The sequence below is a fragment of the Lampetra planeri genome, unplaced genomic scaffold, assembly GCF_965212315.1.
Source record: "Lampetra planeri unplaced genomic scaffold, kcLamPlan1.2.h2 scaffold_220, whole genome shotgun sequence".
Lineage (NCBI taxonomy): Eukaryota > Metazoa > Chordata > Hyperoartia > Petromyzontiformes > Petromyzontidae > Lampetra > Lampetra planeri.
In genome coordinates, this window is record NW_027614968.1 from 17,871 (window position 1) to 36,858 (window position 18,988).

The window sequence follows — 18,988 nt, forward strand, 5'->3', positions numbered from 1 at the left end:
TCTCTGTGTGTCTGTGTGTGTCTCTGTGTGTCTGTGTTTCTTTGTGTCTGTGGGTCTCTGTGGGTCTCTGTGTGTCTCTGTGTGTCTCTGTGGGTCTCTGTGTGTCTGTGTTTCTGTGTCTCTTTGGGTCTCTGTGTGTCTGTGTGTCTCTGTGTGTCTGTGTTTCTGTGTCTCTGTGGGTCTCTGTGTGTCTGTGTGTGTCTCTGTGTGTCTGTGTTTCTGTGTCTCTTTGGGTCTCTGTGTGTCTGTGGGTCTCTGTGGGTCTCTGTGGGTCTCTGTGTGTCTCTGTGGGTCTCTGTGTGTCTGTGTTTCTGTGTCTCTTTGGGTCTCTGTGTGTCTGTGGGTCTCTGTGTGTCTGTGTCGCTGTGGATCTCTGTTTCTGTGTCTCTATGGGTCTCTGTGTATTTCTATGGGTCTGTGGGTCTTTGTGTATCTCTGTGGGTCTGTGTGTCTCTATGGGTCTCTGTGTGTCTCTGTGGGTTTCTGTGGGTCTCTGTGGGTCTCTGTGGGTCTCTGTGGGTCTCTGTGTGTCTCTATGGGTCTCTGTATCTCTGTGTGTTTCTATGGGTCTCTATGGATCTATGTATCTCTATGGGTCTCTATGGGTCTCTGTATCTGTGTGTTTCTATGGGTCTCTATGGATCTATGTATCTCTATGGGTCTCTGTGGGTCTCTCTGTATGTGTATCTCTGTGGGTCTCTATGTATCTGTGTATCTCTATGTATCTCTGTGGGTCTGTGTGTCTCTGTGTATCTCTATGTATCTCTGTGGGTCCCTGTGTATCTCTATGGGTCTCTGTGGGTCTGTGTGTCTCTATGGGTCTGTGTGTATCTCTGTGGGTCTCTGTATCTCTCTATGGGTCTCTGTGTATCTCTGTGTATCTCTATGTATCTCTGTGTATCTGTGTGTCTCTGTGGGTCTCTCTAGGCAGGTGGTCGCTGGGTCCTGAGACCGGGTAAAATAAAAATAGTTTGTAATTTTTTTTTAATAGAATTCTCACTGCACCCTTTCTCGCTTCTTCCGCTCAACATCTCCCCTGGGAGTCTGTGAGGAAACAGCTGCGGTGTGAACCCTCCACCCCTTACTCACCACTTCCTCTCACTAACCCACTCACACACGCACTCACTCACCCACTCACTCACCCACTCAGTCACTCACTCACTCACCACTCCCTACTCACCACTTCCTCTCACTCACACACCCACTCAGTCTCTCACTCATTCACTCACCCACTCATTCACTCACCCACACACTCAGTCACTCACACACCCACTCAGTCACTCATTCACTCACTCACACACCCACTCAGTCTCTCACTCACACACCCACTCAGTCACTCACCCACACACCCACTCAGTCTCTCACTCACACACCCACTCAGTCACTCACTCACCCACGCACTCACCACAGTCACTGACTCACACAGTCACTCACTCACCCACTCACTACTCACCACTTCCTCTCACTCACTGACTCACACACCCACTCAGTCACTCACTCACCCACCCACGCACTCACCACAGTCACTGACTCACACAGTCACTCACTCACCCACTCACTACTCACCACTTCCTCTCACTCACTCACTCACACACCCACTCAGTCACTCACTCATTCACTCACCCACTCAGCCACTCATTCACTCACCCACACACCCACTCAGTCACTCACTCACCCACGCACTCACCACAGTCACTGACTCACACAGTCACTCACTCACCCACTCACTACTCACCACTTCCTCTCACTCACTGACTCACACACCCACTCAGTCACTCACTCACCCACCCACGCACTCACCACAGTCACTGACTCACACAGTCACTCACTCACCCACTCACTACTCACCACTTCCTCTCACTCACTCACTCACACACCCACTCAGTCACTCACTCATTCACTCACCCACTCAGCCACTCATTCACTCACCCACACACCCACTCAGTCACTCACTCACCACTCCCTACTCACCACTTCCTCTCACTCACCCACCCACACACGCACTCAGTCACTCAGTCACTCACCCACTCAGTCACTCACTCACTCACCCACTCACTCACCCACTCAGTCACTCACTCACTCACCACTCCCTACTCACCACTTCCTCTCACTCACTCACACACCCACTCAGTCTCTCACTCATTCACTCACCCACTCATTCACTCACCCACACACCCACTCAGTCTCTCACTCAAACACCCACTCAGTCTCTCACTCACACACCCACTCAGTCACTCACACACCCACTCAGTCACTCACACACCCACTCAGTCACTCACACACCCACTCAGTCACTCACTCACCCACCCACGCACTCACCACAGTCACTGACTCACACAGTCACTCACTCACCCACTCACTACTCACCACTTCCTCTCACTCACTGACTCACACACCCACTCAGTCACTCATTCACTCACTCACACACCCACTCAGTCACTCACTCATTCACTCACCCACTCAGTCACTCACTCATTCACTCACCCACTCAGTCTCTCACTCATTCACTCACCCACTCAGTCTCTCACTCATTCACTCACCCACTCAGTCTCTCACTCATTCACTCACCCACTCAGTCTCTCACTCATTCACTCACCCACTCAGTCTCTCACTCATTCACTCACCCACTCAGTCTCTCACTCATTCACTCACCCACTCAGTCTCTCACTCATTCACTCACCCACTCAGTCTCTCACTCATTCACTCACCCACTCAGTCTCTCACTCATTCACTCACCCACTCAGTCTCTCACTCATTCACTCACCCACTCAGTCACTCACTCATTCACTCACCCACTCAGTCTCTCACTCATTCACTCACCCACTCAGTCTCTCACTCATTCACTCACCCACTCAGTCTCTCACTCATTCACTCACCCACTCAGTCTCTCACTCATTCACTCACCCACTCAGTCTCTCACTCATTCACTCACCCACTCAGTCTCTCACTCATTCACTCACCCACTCAGTCTCTCACTCATTCACTCACCCACTCAGTCTCTCACTCATTCACTCACCCACTCAGTCTCTCACTCATTCACTCACCCACTCAGTCTCTCACTCATTCACTCACCCACTCAGTCTCTCACTCATTGACTCCTCACCCACTCAGTCACTCACTCACACACCCACACAGTCACTCACTCACACACACACCCACTCCCACTCATCCACCCACCCACCCATCCACCCACCCACCCACACTCGCTCACCCACCCACAATCACCCACCCACCCACAATCACCCACCCACTCACACAGCCACCCAATCACCCACCCACCCTCGCTCACCCACACACTTACCCACCCACCCACCCACACACAATCACCCACCCACTCACCCACAATCACCCACCCACAATCACCCACCCACAATCACCCACCCACAATCACCCACCCACTCACCCACCCACAATCACCCACCCACAATCACCCACCCACAATCACCCACCCACTCACCCACCCACAATCACCCACCCACTCACCCACCCACAATCACCCACCCACTCACCCACCCACAATCACCCACCCACAATCACCCACCCACAATCACCCACCCACAATCACCCACCCACAATCACCCACCCACTCACCCACCCACAATCACCCACCCACTCACCCACCCACAATCACCCACCCACTCACCCACCCACAATCACCCACCCACAATCACCCACCCACTCACCCACCCACAATCACCCACCCACTCACCCCACCCACAATCACCCACCCACTCACCCACCCACAATCATCCACCCACTCACCCACCCACAATCACCCACCCACAATCACCCACCCACAATCACCCACCCACAATCACCCACCCACTCACCCACCCACAATCACTCACCCACAATCACCCACCCACAATCACCCACCCACTCACCCACCCACAATCACCCACCCACTCACCCACCCACAATCACCCACCCACAATCATCCACCCACTCACCCACCCACAATCACCCACCCACAATCACCCACCCACAATCACCCACCCACAATCACCCACCCACAATCACCCACCCACAATCACCCACCCACAATCACCCACCCACAATCACCCACCCACAATCACCCACCCACAATCAATCACCCACCCACAATCAATCACCCACCCACAATCACCCACTTACAATCAATCACCCACCCACAATCACCCACCCACAATCATCCACCCACTCACCCACCCACAATCATCCACCCACAATCACCCACCCACCCACCCACAATCACCCACCCACAATCACCCACCCACAATCACCCACCCACAATCACCCACCCACAATCACCCACCCACAATCACCCACCCACAATCACCCACCCACAATCACCCACCCACAATCACTCACCCACAATCACCCACCCACAATCACCCACCCACAATCACCCACCCACAATCACCCACCCACAATCACCCACCCACAATCACCCACCCACAATCACCCACCCACAATCACCCACCCACAATCACCCACCCACAATCACCCACCCACAATCACCCACCCACAATCACCCACCCACAATCACCCACCCACAATCACCCACCCACCCACAATCACCCACCCACAATCACCCACCCACAATCACCCACCCACCCACCCACAATCACCCACCCACTCACCCACCCACCCACCCACAATCATCCACCCACTCACACACACTCACCCACCCACCCACAATCACCCACCCACTCACCCACCCACAATCACCCACCCACTCACCCACCCACAATCACCCACCCACTCACCCACCCACCCACAATCATCCACCCACTCACCCACCCACAATCATCCACCCACTCACACATTCACCCACCCACTCAGCCACCCAATCACTCACCCACCCACCCACACACCCACCCACTCACCCACAATCACCCACCCACTCACCCACATTCACCCACCCACCCACAATCACCCACCCACTCACACACAATCACCCACCCACAATCATCCACCCACACACCCACTCACCCACCCACTCACCCACAATCATCCACCCAATCACTCACCCACCCACCCACCCACAATCACCCACCCACTCACCCACAATCACCCACCCACTCACCCACAATCACCCACTCACCCACAATCACCCACCCACCCACTCACCCACAATCACCCACCCACTCACCCACCCACTCACCCACAATCATCCACCCACTCAGCCACCCAATCACTCACCCACCCACCCACAATCACCCACCCACTCACACACAATCACCCACCCACTCACCCACAATCACCCACCCACTCACCCACAATCACCCATCCACCCACCCACAATCACCCACCCACTCGCACACACTCACCCACCCACTCACCCACCCACCCACTCACCCACCCACTCACCCACAATCACACACCCACTCACCCACAATCACCCACCCACTCACACACATTCACCCACCCACTCAGCCACCCAATCACTCACCCACCCACCCACACACCCACCCACTCACCCACAATCACCCACCCACTCACCCACATTCACCCACCCACCCACAATCACCCACCCACTCACACACAATCACCCACCCACAATCATCCACCCACACACCCACTCACCCACCCCACTCACCCACAATCATCCACCCAATCACTCACCCACCCACCCACAATCACCCACCCACTCACCCACAATCACCCACCCACTCACCCACAATCACCCACTCACCCACAATCACCCACCCACCCACTCACCCACAATCACCCACCCACTCACCCACCCACTCACCCACAATCATCCACCCACTCAGCCACCCAATCACTCACCCACCCACCCACAATCACCCACCCACTCACACTCGCTCATCCACACACTCACCCACTCTCACCCACTCACCCTCAATCACCCACCCACTCACCCACCCACAATCACCCACCCACTCTCACCCACAATCACCCACCCACTCACCCACTCACCCACCCACCCACCCACCCACAATCACCCACCCACCCACCCACTCACCCACAATCACCCACCCACTCACCCACAATCATCCACCCACTCAGCCACCCAATCACTCACCCACCCACCCACAATCACCCACCCACTCACCCACCCCACTCACCCACAATCATCCACCCACTCACTCACCCACCCACAATCACCCACCCACAATCACCCACCCACTCGGCCACCCAATCACTCACACACAATCACCCACCCACCCACAATCACCCACCCACAATCACCCACCCACTCGGCCACCCACCCACTCACACACAATCACCCACCCACCCACAATCACCCACCCACTCACCCACATTCACCCACCCACTCAGCCACCCAATCACTCACCCACCCACCCACAATCACCCACCCACTCACACACAATCACCCACCCACAATCATCCACCCACACACTTACCCACCCACCCACAATCACCCACCCACTCACCCACCCACAATCATCCACCCACTCAGCCACCCAATCACACACAATCACACACAATCACCCACCCACTCACACACAATCACCCACCCACTCACACACATTCACCCACCCACTCACTCACCCACCCACACACAATCACCCACCCACTCACACTCGCTCATCCACACACTCACCCTCAATCACCCACTCACCCTCAATCACCCACCCACTCACCCACCCACAATCACCCACCCACACACTCACCCACCCACTCACACACAATCACCCACCCACTCACACACATTCACCCACCCACCCACACACTTACCCACCCACCCACAATCACCCACCCACAATCACCCACCCACACACTCACCCACCCACTCACACACAATCACCCACCCACTCACACACATTCACCCACCCACCCACACACTTACCCACCCACCCACAATCACCCACCAACTCACCCACCCACAATCACCCACACACTCACCCACCCAATCACACACACACTCACCCACCCACCCACAATCACCCACACATTCACCCACCCACCCACACACTCACCCACCCACCCACAATCACCCACACACTCACCCACCCACCCACACACTCACCCACCCACCCACAATCACCCACACACTCACCCACCCACCCACAATCACCCACCCACTCACACACATTCACCCACCCACTCAGCCACCCAATCACTCACCCACCCACCCACAATCACCCACCCACTCACCCACCCACCCACCCACAATCACCCACCCACTCTCACCCACCCACTCACCCACCCACTCTCACCCACAATCACCCACCCACAATCATCCACCCACTCTCACCCACAATCACCCACCCACTCACCCACCCACTCACCCACACCCACCCACCCACAATCACCCACCCACCCACCCACTCACCCACAATCATCCACCCACTCAGCCACCCAATCACTCACCCACCCACCCACAATCACCCACCCACTCACCCACCCACTCACCCACCCACTCACCCACAATCATCCACCCACCCACAATCACCCACCCACAATCACCCACCCACTCGGCCACCCAATCACTCACCCACCCACTCACACACAATCACCCACCCACCCACTCACCCACATTCACCCACCCACTCAGCCACCCAATCACTCACCCACCCACCCACAATCACCCACCCACTCACACACATTCACCCACCCACTCACACACAATCACCCACCCACAATCATCCACCCACACACTTACCCACCCACCCACAATCACCCACCCACTCACCCACCCACAATCATCCACCCAATCACACACAATCACCCACCCACTCACACACATTCACCCACCCACTCACTCACCCACCCACCCACAATCACCCACCCACTCACACACAATCACCCACCCACTCACACACATTCACCCACCCACTCACTCACCCACCCACCCACAATCACCCACCCACTCACACTCGCTCATCCACACACTCACCCACTCTCACCCACTCACCCTCAATCACCCACCCACTCACCCACCCACACACTTACCCACCCACCCACAATCACCCACCAACTCACCCACCCACAATCACCCACCCACACACTCACCCACCCACTCACACACAATCACCCACCCACTCACACACATTCACCCACCCACCCACACACTTACCCACCCACCCACAATCACCCACCCAACTCACCCACCCACAATCACCCACACACTCACCCACCCACCCACAATCACCCACCCACTCACACACATTCACCCACCCACTCAGCCACCCAATCACTCACCCACCCACCCACAATCACCCACCCACTCACCCACCCACCCACCCACAATCACCCACCCACTCTCACCCACCCACTCACCCACCCACTCTCACCCACAATCACCCACCCACAATCATCCACCCACTCTCACCCACAATCACCCACCCACTCACCCACCCACTCACCCACACCCACCCACCCACAATCACCCACCCACCCACCCACTCACCCACAATCATCCACCCACTCAGCCACCCAATCACTCACCCACCCACCCACAATCACCCACCCACTCACCCACCCACTCACCCACCCACTCACCCACAATCATCCACCCACCCACAATCACCCACCCACAATCACCCACCCACTCGGCCACCCAATCACTCACCCACCCACTCACCCACATTCACCCACCCACTCAGCCACCCAATCACTCACCCACCCACCCACAATCACCCACCCACTCACACACATTCACCCACCCACTCACACACAATCACCCACCCACAATCATCCACCCACACACTTACCCACCCACCCACAATCACCCACCCACTCACCCACCCACAATCATCCACCCAATCACACACAATCACCCACAATCACCCACCCACTCACACACAATCACCCACCCACTCACTCACCCACCCACCCACAATCACCCACCCACTCACACACAATCACCCACCCACACACTTACCCACCCACCCACAATCACCCACCAACTCACCCACCCACAATCACCCACCCACACACTCATCCACCCACTCACACACAATCACCCACCCACTCACACACATTCACCCACCCACCCACACACTTACCCACCCACCCACAATCACCCACCCACAATCACCCACACACTCACCCACCCACCCACAATCACCCACCCACTCACACACAATCACCCACCCACTCACACACAATCACCCACCCACTCACACACATTCACCCACCCACTCAGCCACCCAATCACTCACCCACCCACCCACAATCACCCACACACTCACCCACCCACCCACAATCACCCACACACTCACCCACCCACCCACACACATTCACCCACCCACTCAGCCACCCAATCACTCACCCACCCACCCACAATCACCCACCCACTCACCCACCCACCCACCCACCCACAATCACCCACCCACTCTCACCCACCCACTCACCCACCCACTCTCACCCACAATCACCCACCCACAATCATCCACCCACTCTCACCCACAATCACCCACCCACTCACCCACCCACTCACCCACACCCACCCACCCACAATCACCCACCCACCCACCCACTCACCCACAATCATCCACCCACTCAGCCACCCAATCACTCACCCACCCACCCACAATCACCCACCCACTCACCCACCCACTCACCCACCCACTCACCCACAATCATCCACCCACCCACAATCACCCACCCACAATCACCCACCCACTCGGCCACCCAATCACTCACCCACCCACTCACACACAATCACCCACCCACCCACTCACCCACATTCACCCACCCACTCAGCCACCCAATCACTCACCCACCCCCACCCACAATCACCCACCCACTCACACACATTCACCCACCCACTCACACACAATCACCCACCCACAATCATCCACCCACACACTTACCCACCCACCCACAATCACCCACCCACTCACCCACCCACAATCATCCACCCAATCACACACAATCACCCACCCACTCACACACATTCACCCACCCACACACTTACCCACCCACCCACAATCACCCACCCACTCACCCACCCACAATCATCCACCCAATCACACACAATCACCCACAATCACCCACCCACTCACACACAATCACCCACCCACTCACTCACCCACCCACCCACAATCACCCACCCACTCACACTCGCTCATCCACACACTCACTCTCCACCCACTCACCCTCAATCACCCACCCACTCACCCACCCACACAACTTACCACCCACCCACACCCACACACCACTCACCCACCCACAATCACCCACCCACCACACTCACCCACCCCACACACTCACCCACCCACTCACACACATCACCCACCCACTCACACACATTCACCCACCCACCCACACACTACCACCCACCCACAATCACCCACCAACTCACCCACCCACAATCACCCACACACTCACCCACCCACCCACAATCACCCACCCACTCACACATTCACCCACCCACTCAGCCACCCACACTCACCACCCACAATCACCCACCCACTCACCCACCCACCCACCCACAATCACCCACCCACTCTCACCCACCCACTCACCCCACCCACTCTCACCCACAATCACCCACCCACAATCATCCACCCACTCTCACCCACAATCACCCACCCACTCACCCACCCACTCACCCACACCCACCCACCCACAATCACCCACCCACCCACCCACTCACCCACAATCATCCACCCACTCAGCCACCCAATCACTCACCCACCCACCCACAATCACCCACCCACTCACCCACCCACTCACCCACCCACTCACCCACAATCATCCACCCACCCACAATCACCCACCCACAATCACCCACCCACTCGGCCACCCAATCACTCACCCACCCACTCACCCACATTCATTCACCCACCCACTCAGCCACCCAATCACTCACCCACCCACCCACAATCACCCACCCACTCACACACATTCACCCACCCACTCACACACAATCACCCACCCACAATCATCCACCCACACACTTACCCACCCACCCACAATCACCCACCCACTCACCCACCCACAATCATCCACCCAATCACACACAATCACCCACAATCACCCACCCACTCACACACAATCACCCACCCACTCACTCACCCACCCACCCACAATCACCCACCCACTCACACACAATCACCCACCCACACACTTACCCACCCACCCACAATCACCCACCAACTCACCCACCCACAATCACCCACCCACACACTCATCCACCCACTCACACACAATCACCCACCCACTCACACACATTCACCCACCCACCCACACACTTACCCACCCACCCACAATCACCCACCCACAATCACCCACACACTCACCCACCCACCCACAATCACCCACCCACTCACACACAATCACCCACCCACTCACACACAATCACCCACCCACTCACACACATTCACCCACCCACTCAGCCACCCAATCACTCACCCACCCACCCACAATCACCCACACACTCACCCACCCACCCACAATCACCCACACACTCACCCACCCACCCACACACATTCACCCACCCACTCAGCCACCCAATCACTCACCCACCCACCCACAATCACCCACCCACTCACCCACCCACCCACCCACCCACAATCACCCACCCACTCTCACCCACCCACTCACCCACCCACTCTCACCCACAATCACCCACCCACAATCATCCACCCACTCTCACCCACAATCACCCACCCACTCACCCACCCACTCACCCACACCCACCCACCCACAATCACCCACCCACCCACCCACTCACCCACAATCATCCACCCACTCAGCCACCCAATCACTCACCCACCCACCCACAATCACCCACCCACTCACCCACCCACTCACCCACCCACTCACCCACAATCATCCACCCACCCACAATCACCCACCCACAATCACCCACCCACTCGGCCACCCAATCACTCACCCACCCACTCACACACAATCACCCACCCACCCACTCACCCACATTCACCCACCCACTCAGCCACCCAATCACTCACCCACCCACCCACAATCACCCACCCACTCACACACATTCACCCACCCACTCACACACAATCACCCACCCACAATCATCCACCCACACACTTACCCACCCACCCACAATCACCCACCCACTCACCCACCCACAATCATCCACCCAATCACACACAATCACCCACCCACTCACACACATTCACCCACCCACACACTTACCCACCCACCCACAATCACCCACCCACTCACCCACCCACAATCATCCACCCAATCACACACAATCACCCACAATCACCCACCCACTCACACACATTCACCCACCCACTCACTCACCCACCCACCCACAATCACCCACCCACTCACACTCGCTCATCCACACACTCACCCACTCTCACCCACTCACCCTCAATCACCCACCCACTCACCCACCCACACACTTACCCACCCACCCACAATCACCCACCAACTCACCCACCCACAATCACCCACCCACACACTCACCCACCCACTCACACACAATCACCCACCCACTCACACACATTCACCCACCCACCCACACACTTACCCACCCACCCACAATCACCCACCAACTCACCCACCCACAATCACCCACACACTCACCCACCCACCCACAATCACCCACCCACTCACACACAATCACCCACCCACTCACACACATTCACCCACCCACACACTTACCCACCCACCCACAATCACCCACCCACTCACCCACCCACAATCATCCACCCAATCACACACAATCACCCACAATCACCCACCCACTCACACACAATCACCCACCCACTCACTCACCCACCCACCCACAATCACCCACCCACTCACACTCGCTCATCCACACACTCACCCACTCTCACCCACTCACCCTCAATCACCCACCCACTCACCCACAATCACCCACCCACTCACCCACCCACACACTTACCCACCCACAATCACCCACCAACTCACCCACCCACAATCACCCACCCACACACTCATCCACCCACTCACACACAATCACCCACCCACTCACACACATTCACCCACCCACCCACACACTTACCCACCCACCCACAATCACCCACCAACTCACCCACCCACAATCACCCACACACTCACCCACCCACCCACAATCACCCACCCACTCACACACAATCACCCACCCACTCAGCCACCCAATCACTCACCCACCCACCCACAATTACCCCCCCCCCCACTCACCCCCACTCACGGTGGTGGTTGTTGTTGTGATCATGGTGGTTGTGGTTGTTGACAGCGAGGTTGTGCTCGATGTTTAGCATCACGTGAGATGTTTATTGAGCCGTACACAAAGCCGACAGCCACAGCAACATCAGGTCCATCAACATCAACACCATCAACAACATCAACATCATCCCAAGTGATACCATCACCACTACCATCATCATCATCATCATCAGGGTGACATCAACACCATCAACAACATCAACATCATCCCAAGTGATACCATCACCACTACCATCATCATCATCATCATCAGGGTGACATCAACACCATCAACAACATCAACATCATCCCAAGTGATACCATCACCACTACCATCATCATCATCATCATCAGGGTGACATCAACACCATCAACAACATCAACATCATCCCAAGTGATACCATCACCACTACCATCATCATCATCATCAGGGTGACATCACCACCATCACCACTACCATCATCATCAGGGTGACATCACCACCATCACCACCATCATCATCAACACCCTCACGGCTCGTCTCGAGAGAGAGACACACAGAGACACACACAGAGAGAGACAGAGAGAGTGAGACACCGTGAGAGAGACAGAGTGAGAGAGACAGAGACACACAGATACAGACAGAGAGAGTGAGACACCGTGAGAGAGACAGAGTGAGAGAGACAGAGACACACAGATAGAGACAGAGAGAGTGAGACACCGTGAGAGAGACAGAGTGAGAGAGACAGAGACACACAGATAAAGACAGAGAGAGTGAGACACCGTGAGAGAGACAGAGTGAGAGAGACAGAGACACACAGATACAGACAGAGAGACAGAGAGAGTGAGAGAGACAGACACACGGAGAGAGAGACAGCGTGAGTGAGTGACAGAGAGACAGACACACAGAGAGAGACAGAGTGAGTGAGACACCGTGAGAGAGACACACAGAGAGAGACAGAGTGAGTGAGACACCGTGAGAGAGACACACAGAGAGAGACAGAGTGAGTGAGACACCGTGAGAGAGACAGCGTGAGTGAGAGAGAGAGACACACACAGAGAGAGACAGAGTGAGTGAGACACCGTGAGAGAGACACACAGAGAGAGACAGAGTGAGTGAGACACCGTGAGAGAGACAGCGTGAGTGAGTGACAGAGAGACAGAGACACACAGAGAGAGACAGAGTGAGTGAGACACCGTGAGAGAGACACAGAGACACAGAGAGAGACACAGAGACACACAGAGAGAGACAGAGACACACAGAGAGACACAGAGACACAGAGAGACAGAGAGACAGACAGAGTGAGACACACACAGAGACACAGAGAGAGACAGAGCGATGTTCCAGTTACAACCCACGGCGTCTGGAGGTCACAATCTCCCAGCTCGCCACAACTTCCACAGAGACACAGAGACACAGAGACAGAGTGAGACACACAGAGAGACACAGAGACAGAGTGAGACACAGAGACAGAGTGAGACACAGAGACAGAGTGAGACACAGAGACAGAGTGAGTGAGACAGAGTGAGACACACACAGAGACACAGAGAGAGACACAGAGAGACACAGAGAGAGACACAGAGACAGAGTGAGTGAGACAGAGTGAGACACACACAGAGAGAGACAGAGACACAGAGACAGAGTGAGACACAGAGACAGAGTGAGTGAGACAGAGTGAGACACACACAGAGACACAGAGAGAGACACAGAGAGAGACACAGAGAGAGACACAGAGAGAGACAGAGTGAGACACAGAGACAGAGTGAGACACAGAGACAGAGTGAGTGAGACAGAGTGAGACACACACAGAGAGACAGAGAGAGACAGAGAGAGACACAGAGAGAGACAGAGAGACAGAGTGAGTGAGACAGAGTGAGACACACACAGAGACACAGAGAGAGACAGAGAGAGAGAGTGAGTGAGACAGAGTGAGACACACACAGAGAGAGACAGAGACACAGAGACAGAGTGAGACACAGAGACAGAGTGAGACACAGAGACAGAGTGAGTGAGACAGAGTGAGACACACACAGAGACACAGAGAGAGACACAGAGAGACACAGAGAGAGACACAGAGACAGAGGTGAGTGAGACAGAGTGAGACACACACAGAGAGAGACAGAGACAGCGAGACAGAGTGAGACACAGAGAGAGAGACACAGAGAGAGAGACACAGAGACAGACACACAGAGACACACAGAGATACACAGAGACTCAGAGAGACACACAGACCCAGAGATACATAGAGACCCACAGAGATACATAGAGACACACAGAGACACAGAGATACACAGAGACCCATAGAGACCCACAGAGACATACAAAGACCCACAGAGACCCATAGAGACCCACACAGAGACCCATAGAGACCCACACAGAGACCCATAGAGACCCACACAGAGACCCATAGAGACCCACAGAGACCCATAGAGACCCATAGAGACCCACACAGAGACCCATAGAGACCCACACAGAGACCCACAGAGACATACAAAGACACACAGAGACCCATAGAGACCCACACAGAGACCCATGGTGGTGATGATGATGATGATGGTGGCGATGATGATGATGGTGGTGATGATGGTGGTGGCGATGATGGTGGTGGCGGTGGTGGTGGCGGTGGTGATGGCGGTGGTGGTGGCGATGATAATGGTGGTGGTGGTGGCGATGATGATGATGGTGGTGGTGATGGCGGTGGTGGCGATGATGATGATGGTGGTGGTGATGGTGGTGATGATGGTGATGATGGTGATGGCGGTGGTGGCGGTGATGATGATGGTGATGATGGTGGTGATGATGGTGGTGGTGGTGATGATGGTGATGGTGGTGGTGATGATGATGGTGATGGCGGTGGTGATGGCGGTGGTGATGGCGATGATGATGGTGGTGATGGTGGCGATGATGATGATGGTGATGGCAGTGGTGATGATGGTGATGGCGATGATGATGATGGTGATGGCAGTGGTGATGATGGTGATGACGATGATGATGGTGATGAGGGTGGTGATGATGATGGTGATGGCAGTGGTGATGATGGTGATGGCGATGATGATGATGGTGATGGCAGTGGTGATGATGGTGATGACGATGATGATGGTGATGAGGGTGGTGATGATGATGGTGATGGCAGTGGTGATGATGGTGATGGCGGTGGTGGTGGCGATGATGAGGGTGGTGATGGCAGTGGTGATGATGGTGATGACGATGATGATGGTGATGAGGGTGGTGATGATGATGGTGATGGCAGTGGTGATGATGGTGATGGCGGTGGTGGTGGCGATGATGAGGGTGGTGATGATGAGGGTGGTGATGATGATACTACTACTGCTACTGATACTACTGCTGATGCTGAGCTGATACTACTACACTGATGATGATCCTACTGATGCTGCTGATACTACTACTACTGATACTACTATTTCTACTGATACTACTACTACTGATACTACTATTGCTGCTGATCCTACTACTACTGATCCTACTACTACTGATCCTACTACTACTACTGATCCTACTACTACTGATGCTGATCCTACTACTACTACTGATCCTACTACTACTACTGATCCTACTACTACTGATCCTACTACTACTGATCCTACTACTACTGATCCTACTACTACTGATCCTACTACTACTGATCCTACTACTACTGCTACTGCAGTGAAACTCACAACTTAACCACGTCCAATACTAGGGCAACTAGTTGCTAGCAACTCGGGCAATAGACTCGGAATGTCCGTGCAACCAGTTGCTTGCAACTCGGGCAATAGACTCGGAATGTCCGCGCAACCAGTTGCTTGCAACTCGGGCAATAGACTCGGAATGTCCGCGCAACCGGTTGCTTGCAACTCGGGCAATAGACTCGGAATGTCCGTGCAACCAGTTGCTTGCAACTCGGGCAATAGACTCGGAATGTCCGCGCAACCAGTTGCTTGCAACTCGGGCAATAGACTCGGAATGTCCGCGCAACCGGTTGCTTGCAACTCGGGCAATAGACTCGGAATGTCCGTGCAACCAGTTGCTTGCAACTCGGGCAATAGACTCGGAATGTCCGTGCAACCGGTTGCTTGCAACTCGGGCAATAGACTCGGAATGTCCGCGCAACCGGTTGCTTGCAACTCGGGCAATAGATTAGGAATGTCCGTGCAACCGGTTGCTTCAATTACAGTCAGCCTCCACACGTTCCTGGTTGCATGCAACTCCTTGGGCTTAACCGTTTGCAACACCGCCTTGCAACCAGTTGCTTGCAATAAATCGGCAACATCGCGTTGGGAGTTGCTCGCAACTCAACATCGACGGCGGGCGCTTTTGGGATTTAACAAAAAAATGTTCAAGCAACCGGTTGCTCGTAAGAAACCGCATTGCCTGCAATCGATACGCGACTGGTCAACCCGAGTTGCGCGCGCCCGGTTGCGCGCGACCGGTTGCGCGCGCCCGGTTGCACGCGCCCGGTTGCGCGCGACCGGTTGCACGCGCCCGGTTGCGCGCGACCAGTTGCACGCGACGCAGAGGGAGCGACAAGTGAGGGGGGGGGGGGGGCACAGGCCCAGTGAGCGTCGCTTGGGCTCGAGTTGCGTGGAGTTGCGTGGAGTTGCGCGGAGTTGCGCGGAGTTGCGCGGAGTTGCGCGGAGCTGCGTGGAGTTGCGTGGAGCTGCGTGGAGTTGCGTGGAGTTGCGTGGAGTTGCGTGGAGTTGCGTGGAGTTGCGTGGAGTTGCGTGGAGTTGCGTGGAGTTGCGTGGAGTTGCGTGGAGTTGCGCGGAGTTGCGCGGAGTTGCGCGGAGTTGCGCGGAGTTGCGCGGAGTTGCGTGGAGTTGCGTGGAGTTGCGTGGAGTTGCGTGGAGTTGCGTGGAGTTGCGTGGAGTTGCGCGGAGTTGCGCGGAGTTGCGTGGAGTTGCGTGGAGTTGCGTGGAGTTGCGTGGAGTTGCGCGGAGTTGCGCGGAGTTGCGTGGAGTTGCGTGGAGTTGCGTGGAGTTGCGTGGAGTTGCGTGGAGTTGCGTGGAGTTGCGTGGAGTTGCGTGGAGTTGCGCGGAGTTGCGCGGAGTTGCGTGGAGTTGCGTGGAGTTGCGTGGAGTTGCGTGGAGTTGCGCGGAGTTGCGCGGAGTTGCGTGGAGTTGCGTGGAGTTGCGTGGAGTTGCGTGGAGTTGCGTGGAGTTGCGTGGAGTTGCGTGGAGTTGCGTGGAGTTGCGCGGAGTTGCGTGGAGTTGCGTGGAGTTGCGTGGAGTTGCGTGGAGTTGCGTGGAGTTGCGTGGAGTTGCGTGGAGCGAGCGAGAGTGATGACATTTCACGGCGCAGATGAGAAGCGCTCACGGCTCTGGATATGGCACCAGGAAGGAGGAGGCATGGCTGTGGGCGAGCGGGCGGGCGAGCGGGTGGGTGGGCGAGCGGGCGGGCGAGCGGGTGGGTGGGCGAGCGGGCGGGGCGAGCGGGTGGGTGGGCGAGCGGGTGGGCGAGCGGGTGGGTGACTGAGTGAGCGACTGAGCGACTGAGTGGCTGAGTGAGCGGCTGAGTGAGTGAGTGAGCGACTGAGTGAGTGAGTGAGCGACAGAGTGAGTGAGTGACTGACTAAGTGACTGACTGACTGGGTGAGTGACTGACTGACTGACTGAGTGAGTGACTGAGCGAGCGGCTGAGTGACTGAGTGGGCGAGTGAGTGAGTGGGCGACTGGGCGAGTGAGTGAGTGGGCGACTGGGCGAGTGAGCAAGTGAGTGAGTGGCTGAGTGAGTGGCTGAGTGGCTGAGCGACTGAGCGAGTGACTGAGTGACTGACTAACTGACAGTGAGTGACTGAGCGAGTGACTGAGAGAGTGAGCGACTGACTGACTGAGTGAGCGACTGACTGACTGAGCGAGTGTCTGAGTGAGTGACTGAGTGACTGAGTAGCTGAGT

The 18,988-nt window shown here is 56.0% G+C and overlaps 1 protein-coding gene across 3 annotated transcripts; it reads right to left on the reverse strand.

Moving 5' to 3' along the window:
* Nucleotides 1–13,164: 13,164 nt before the first annotated feature.
* Nucleotides 13,165–16,451, reverse strand: LOC144740478 (uncharacterized). 3 transcript variants are annotated; one of them, XM_078623330.1, is made up of 3 exons: nucleotides 15,180–16,451; nucleotides 15,034–15,082; nucleotides 13,165–14,997 (listed from the first exon to the last, which is right to left on the reverse strand). In XM_078623330.1, exons 1-3 carry the CDS (start codon nucleotides 15,628–15,630, stop codon nucleotides 13,626–13,628), a joined length of 1,872 nt encoding a protein of 623 aa, XP_078479456.1. In that variant the 5' UTR covers nucleotides 15,631–16,451; the 3' UTR covers nucleotides 13,165–13,625. The 3 variants fall into 3 exon arrangements, with proteins under 3 accessions (XP_078479456.1, XP_078479455.1, XP_078479454.1); XM_078623329.1 differs by having other exon boundaries at nucleotides 13,165–15,082; XM_078623328.1 differs by having other exon boundaries at nucleotides 15,034–16,451.
* Nucleotides 16,452–18,988: the final 2,537 nt, after the last annotated feature.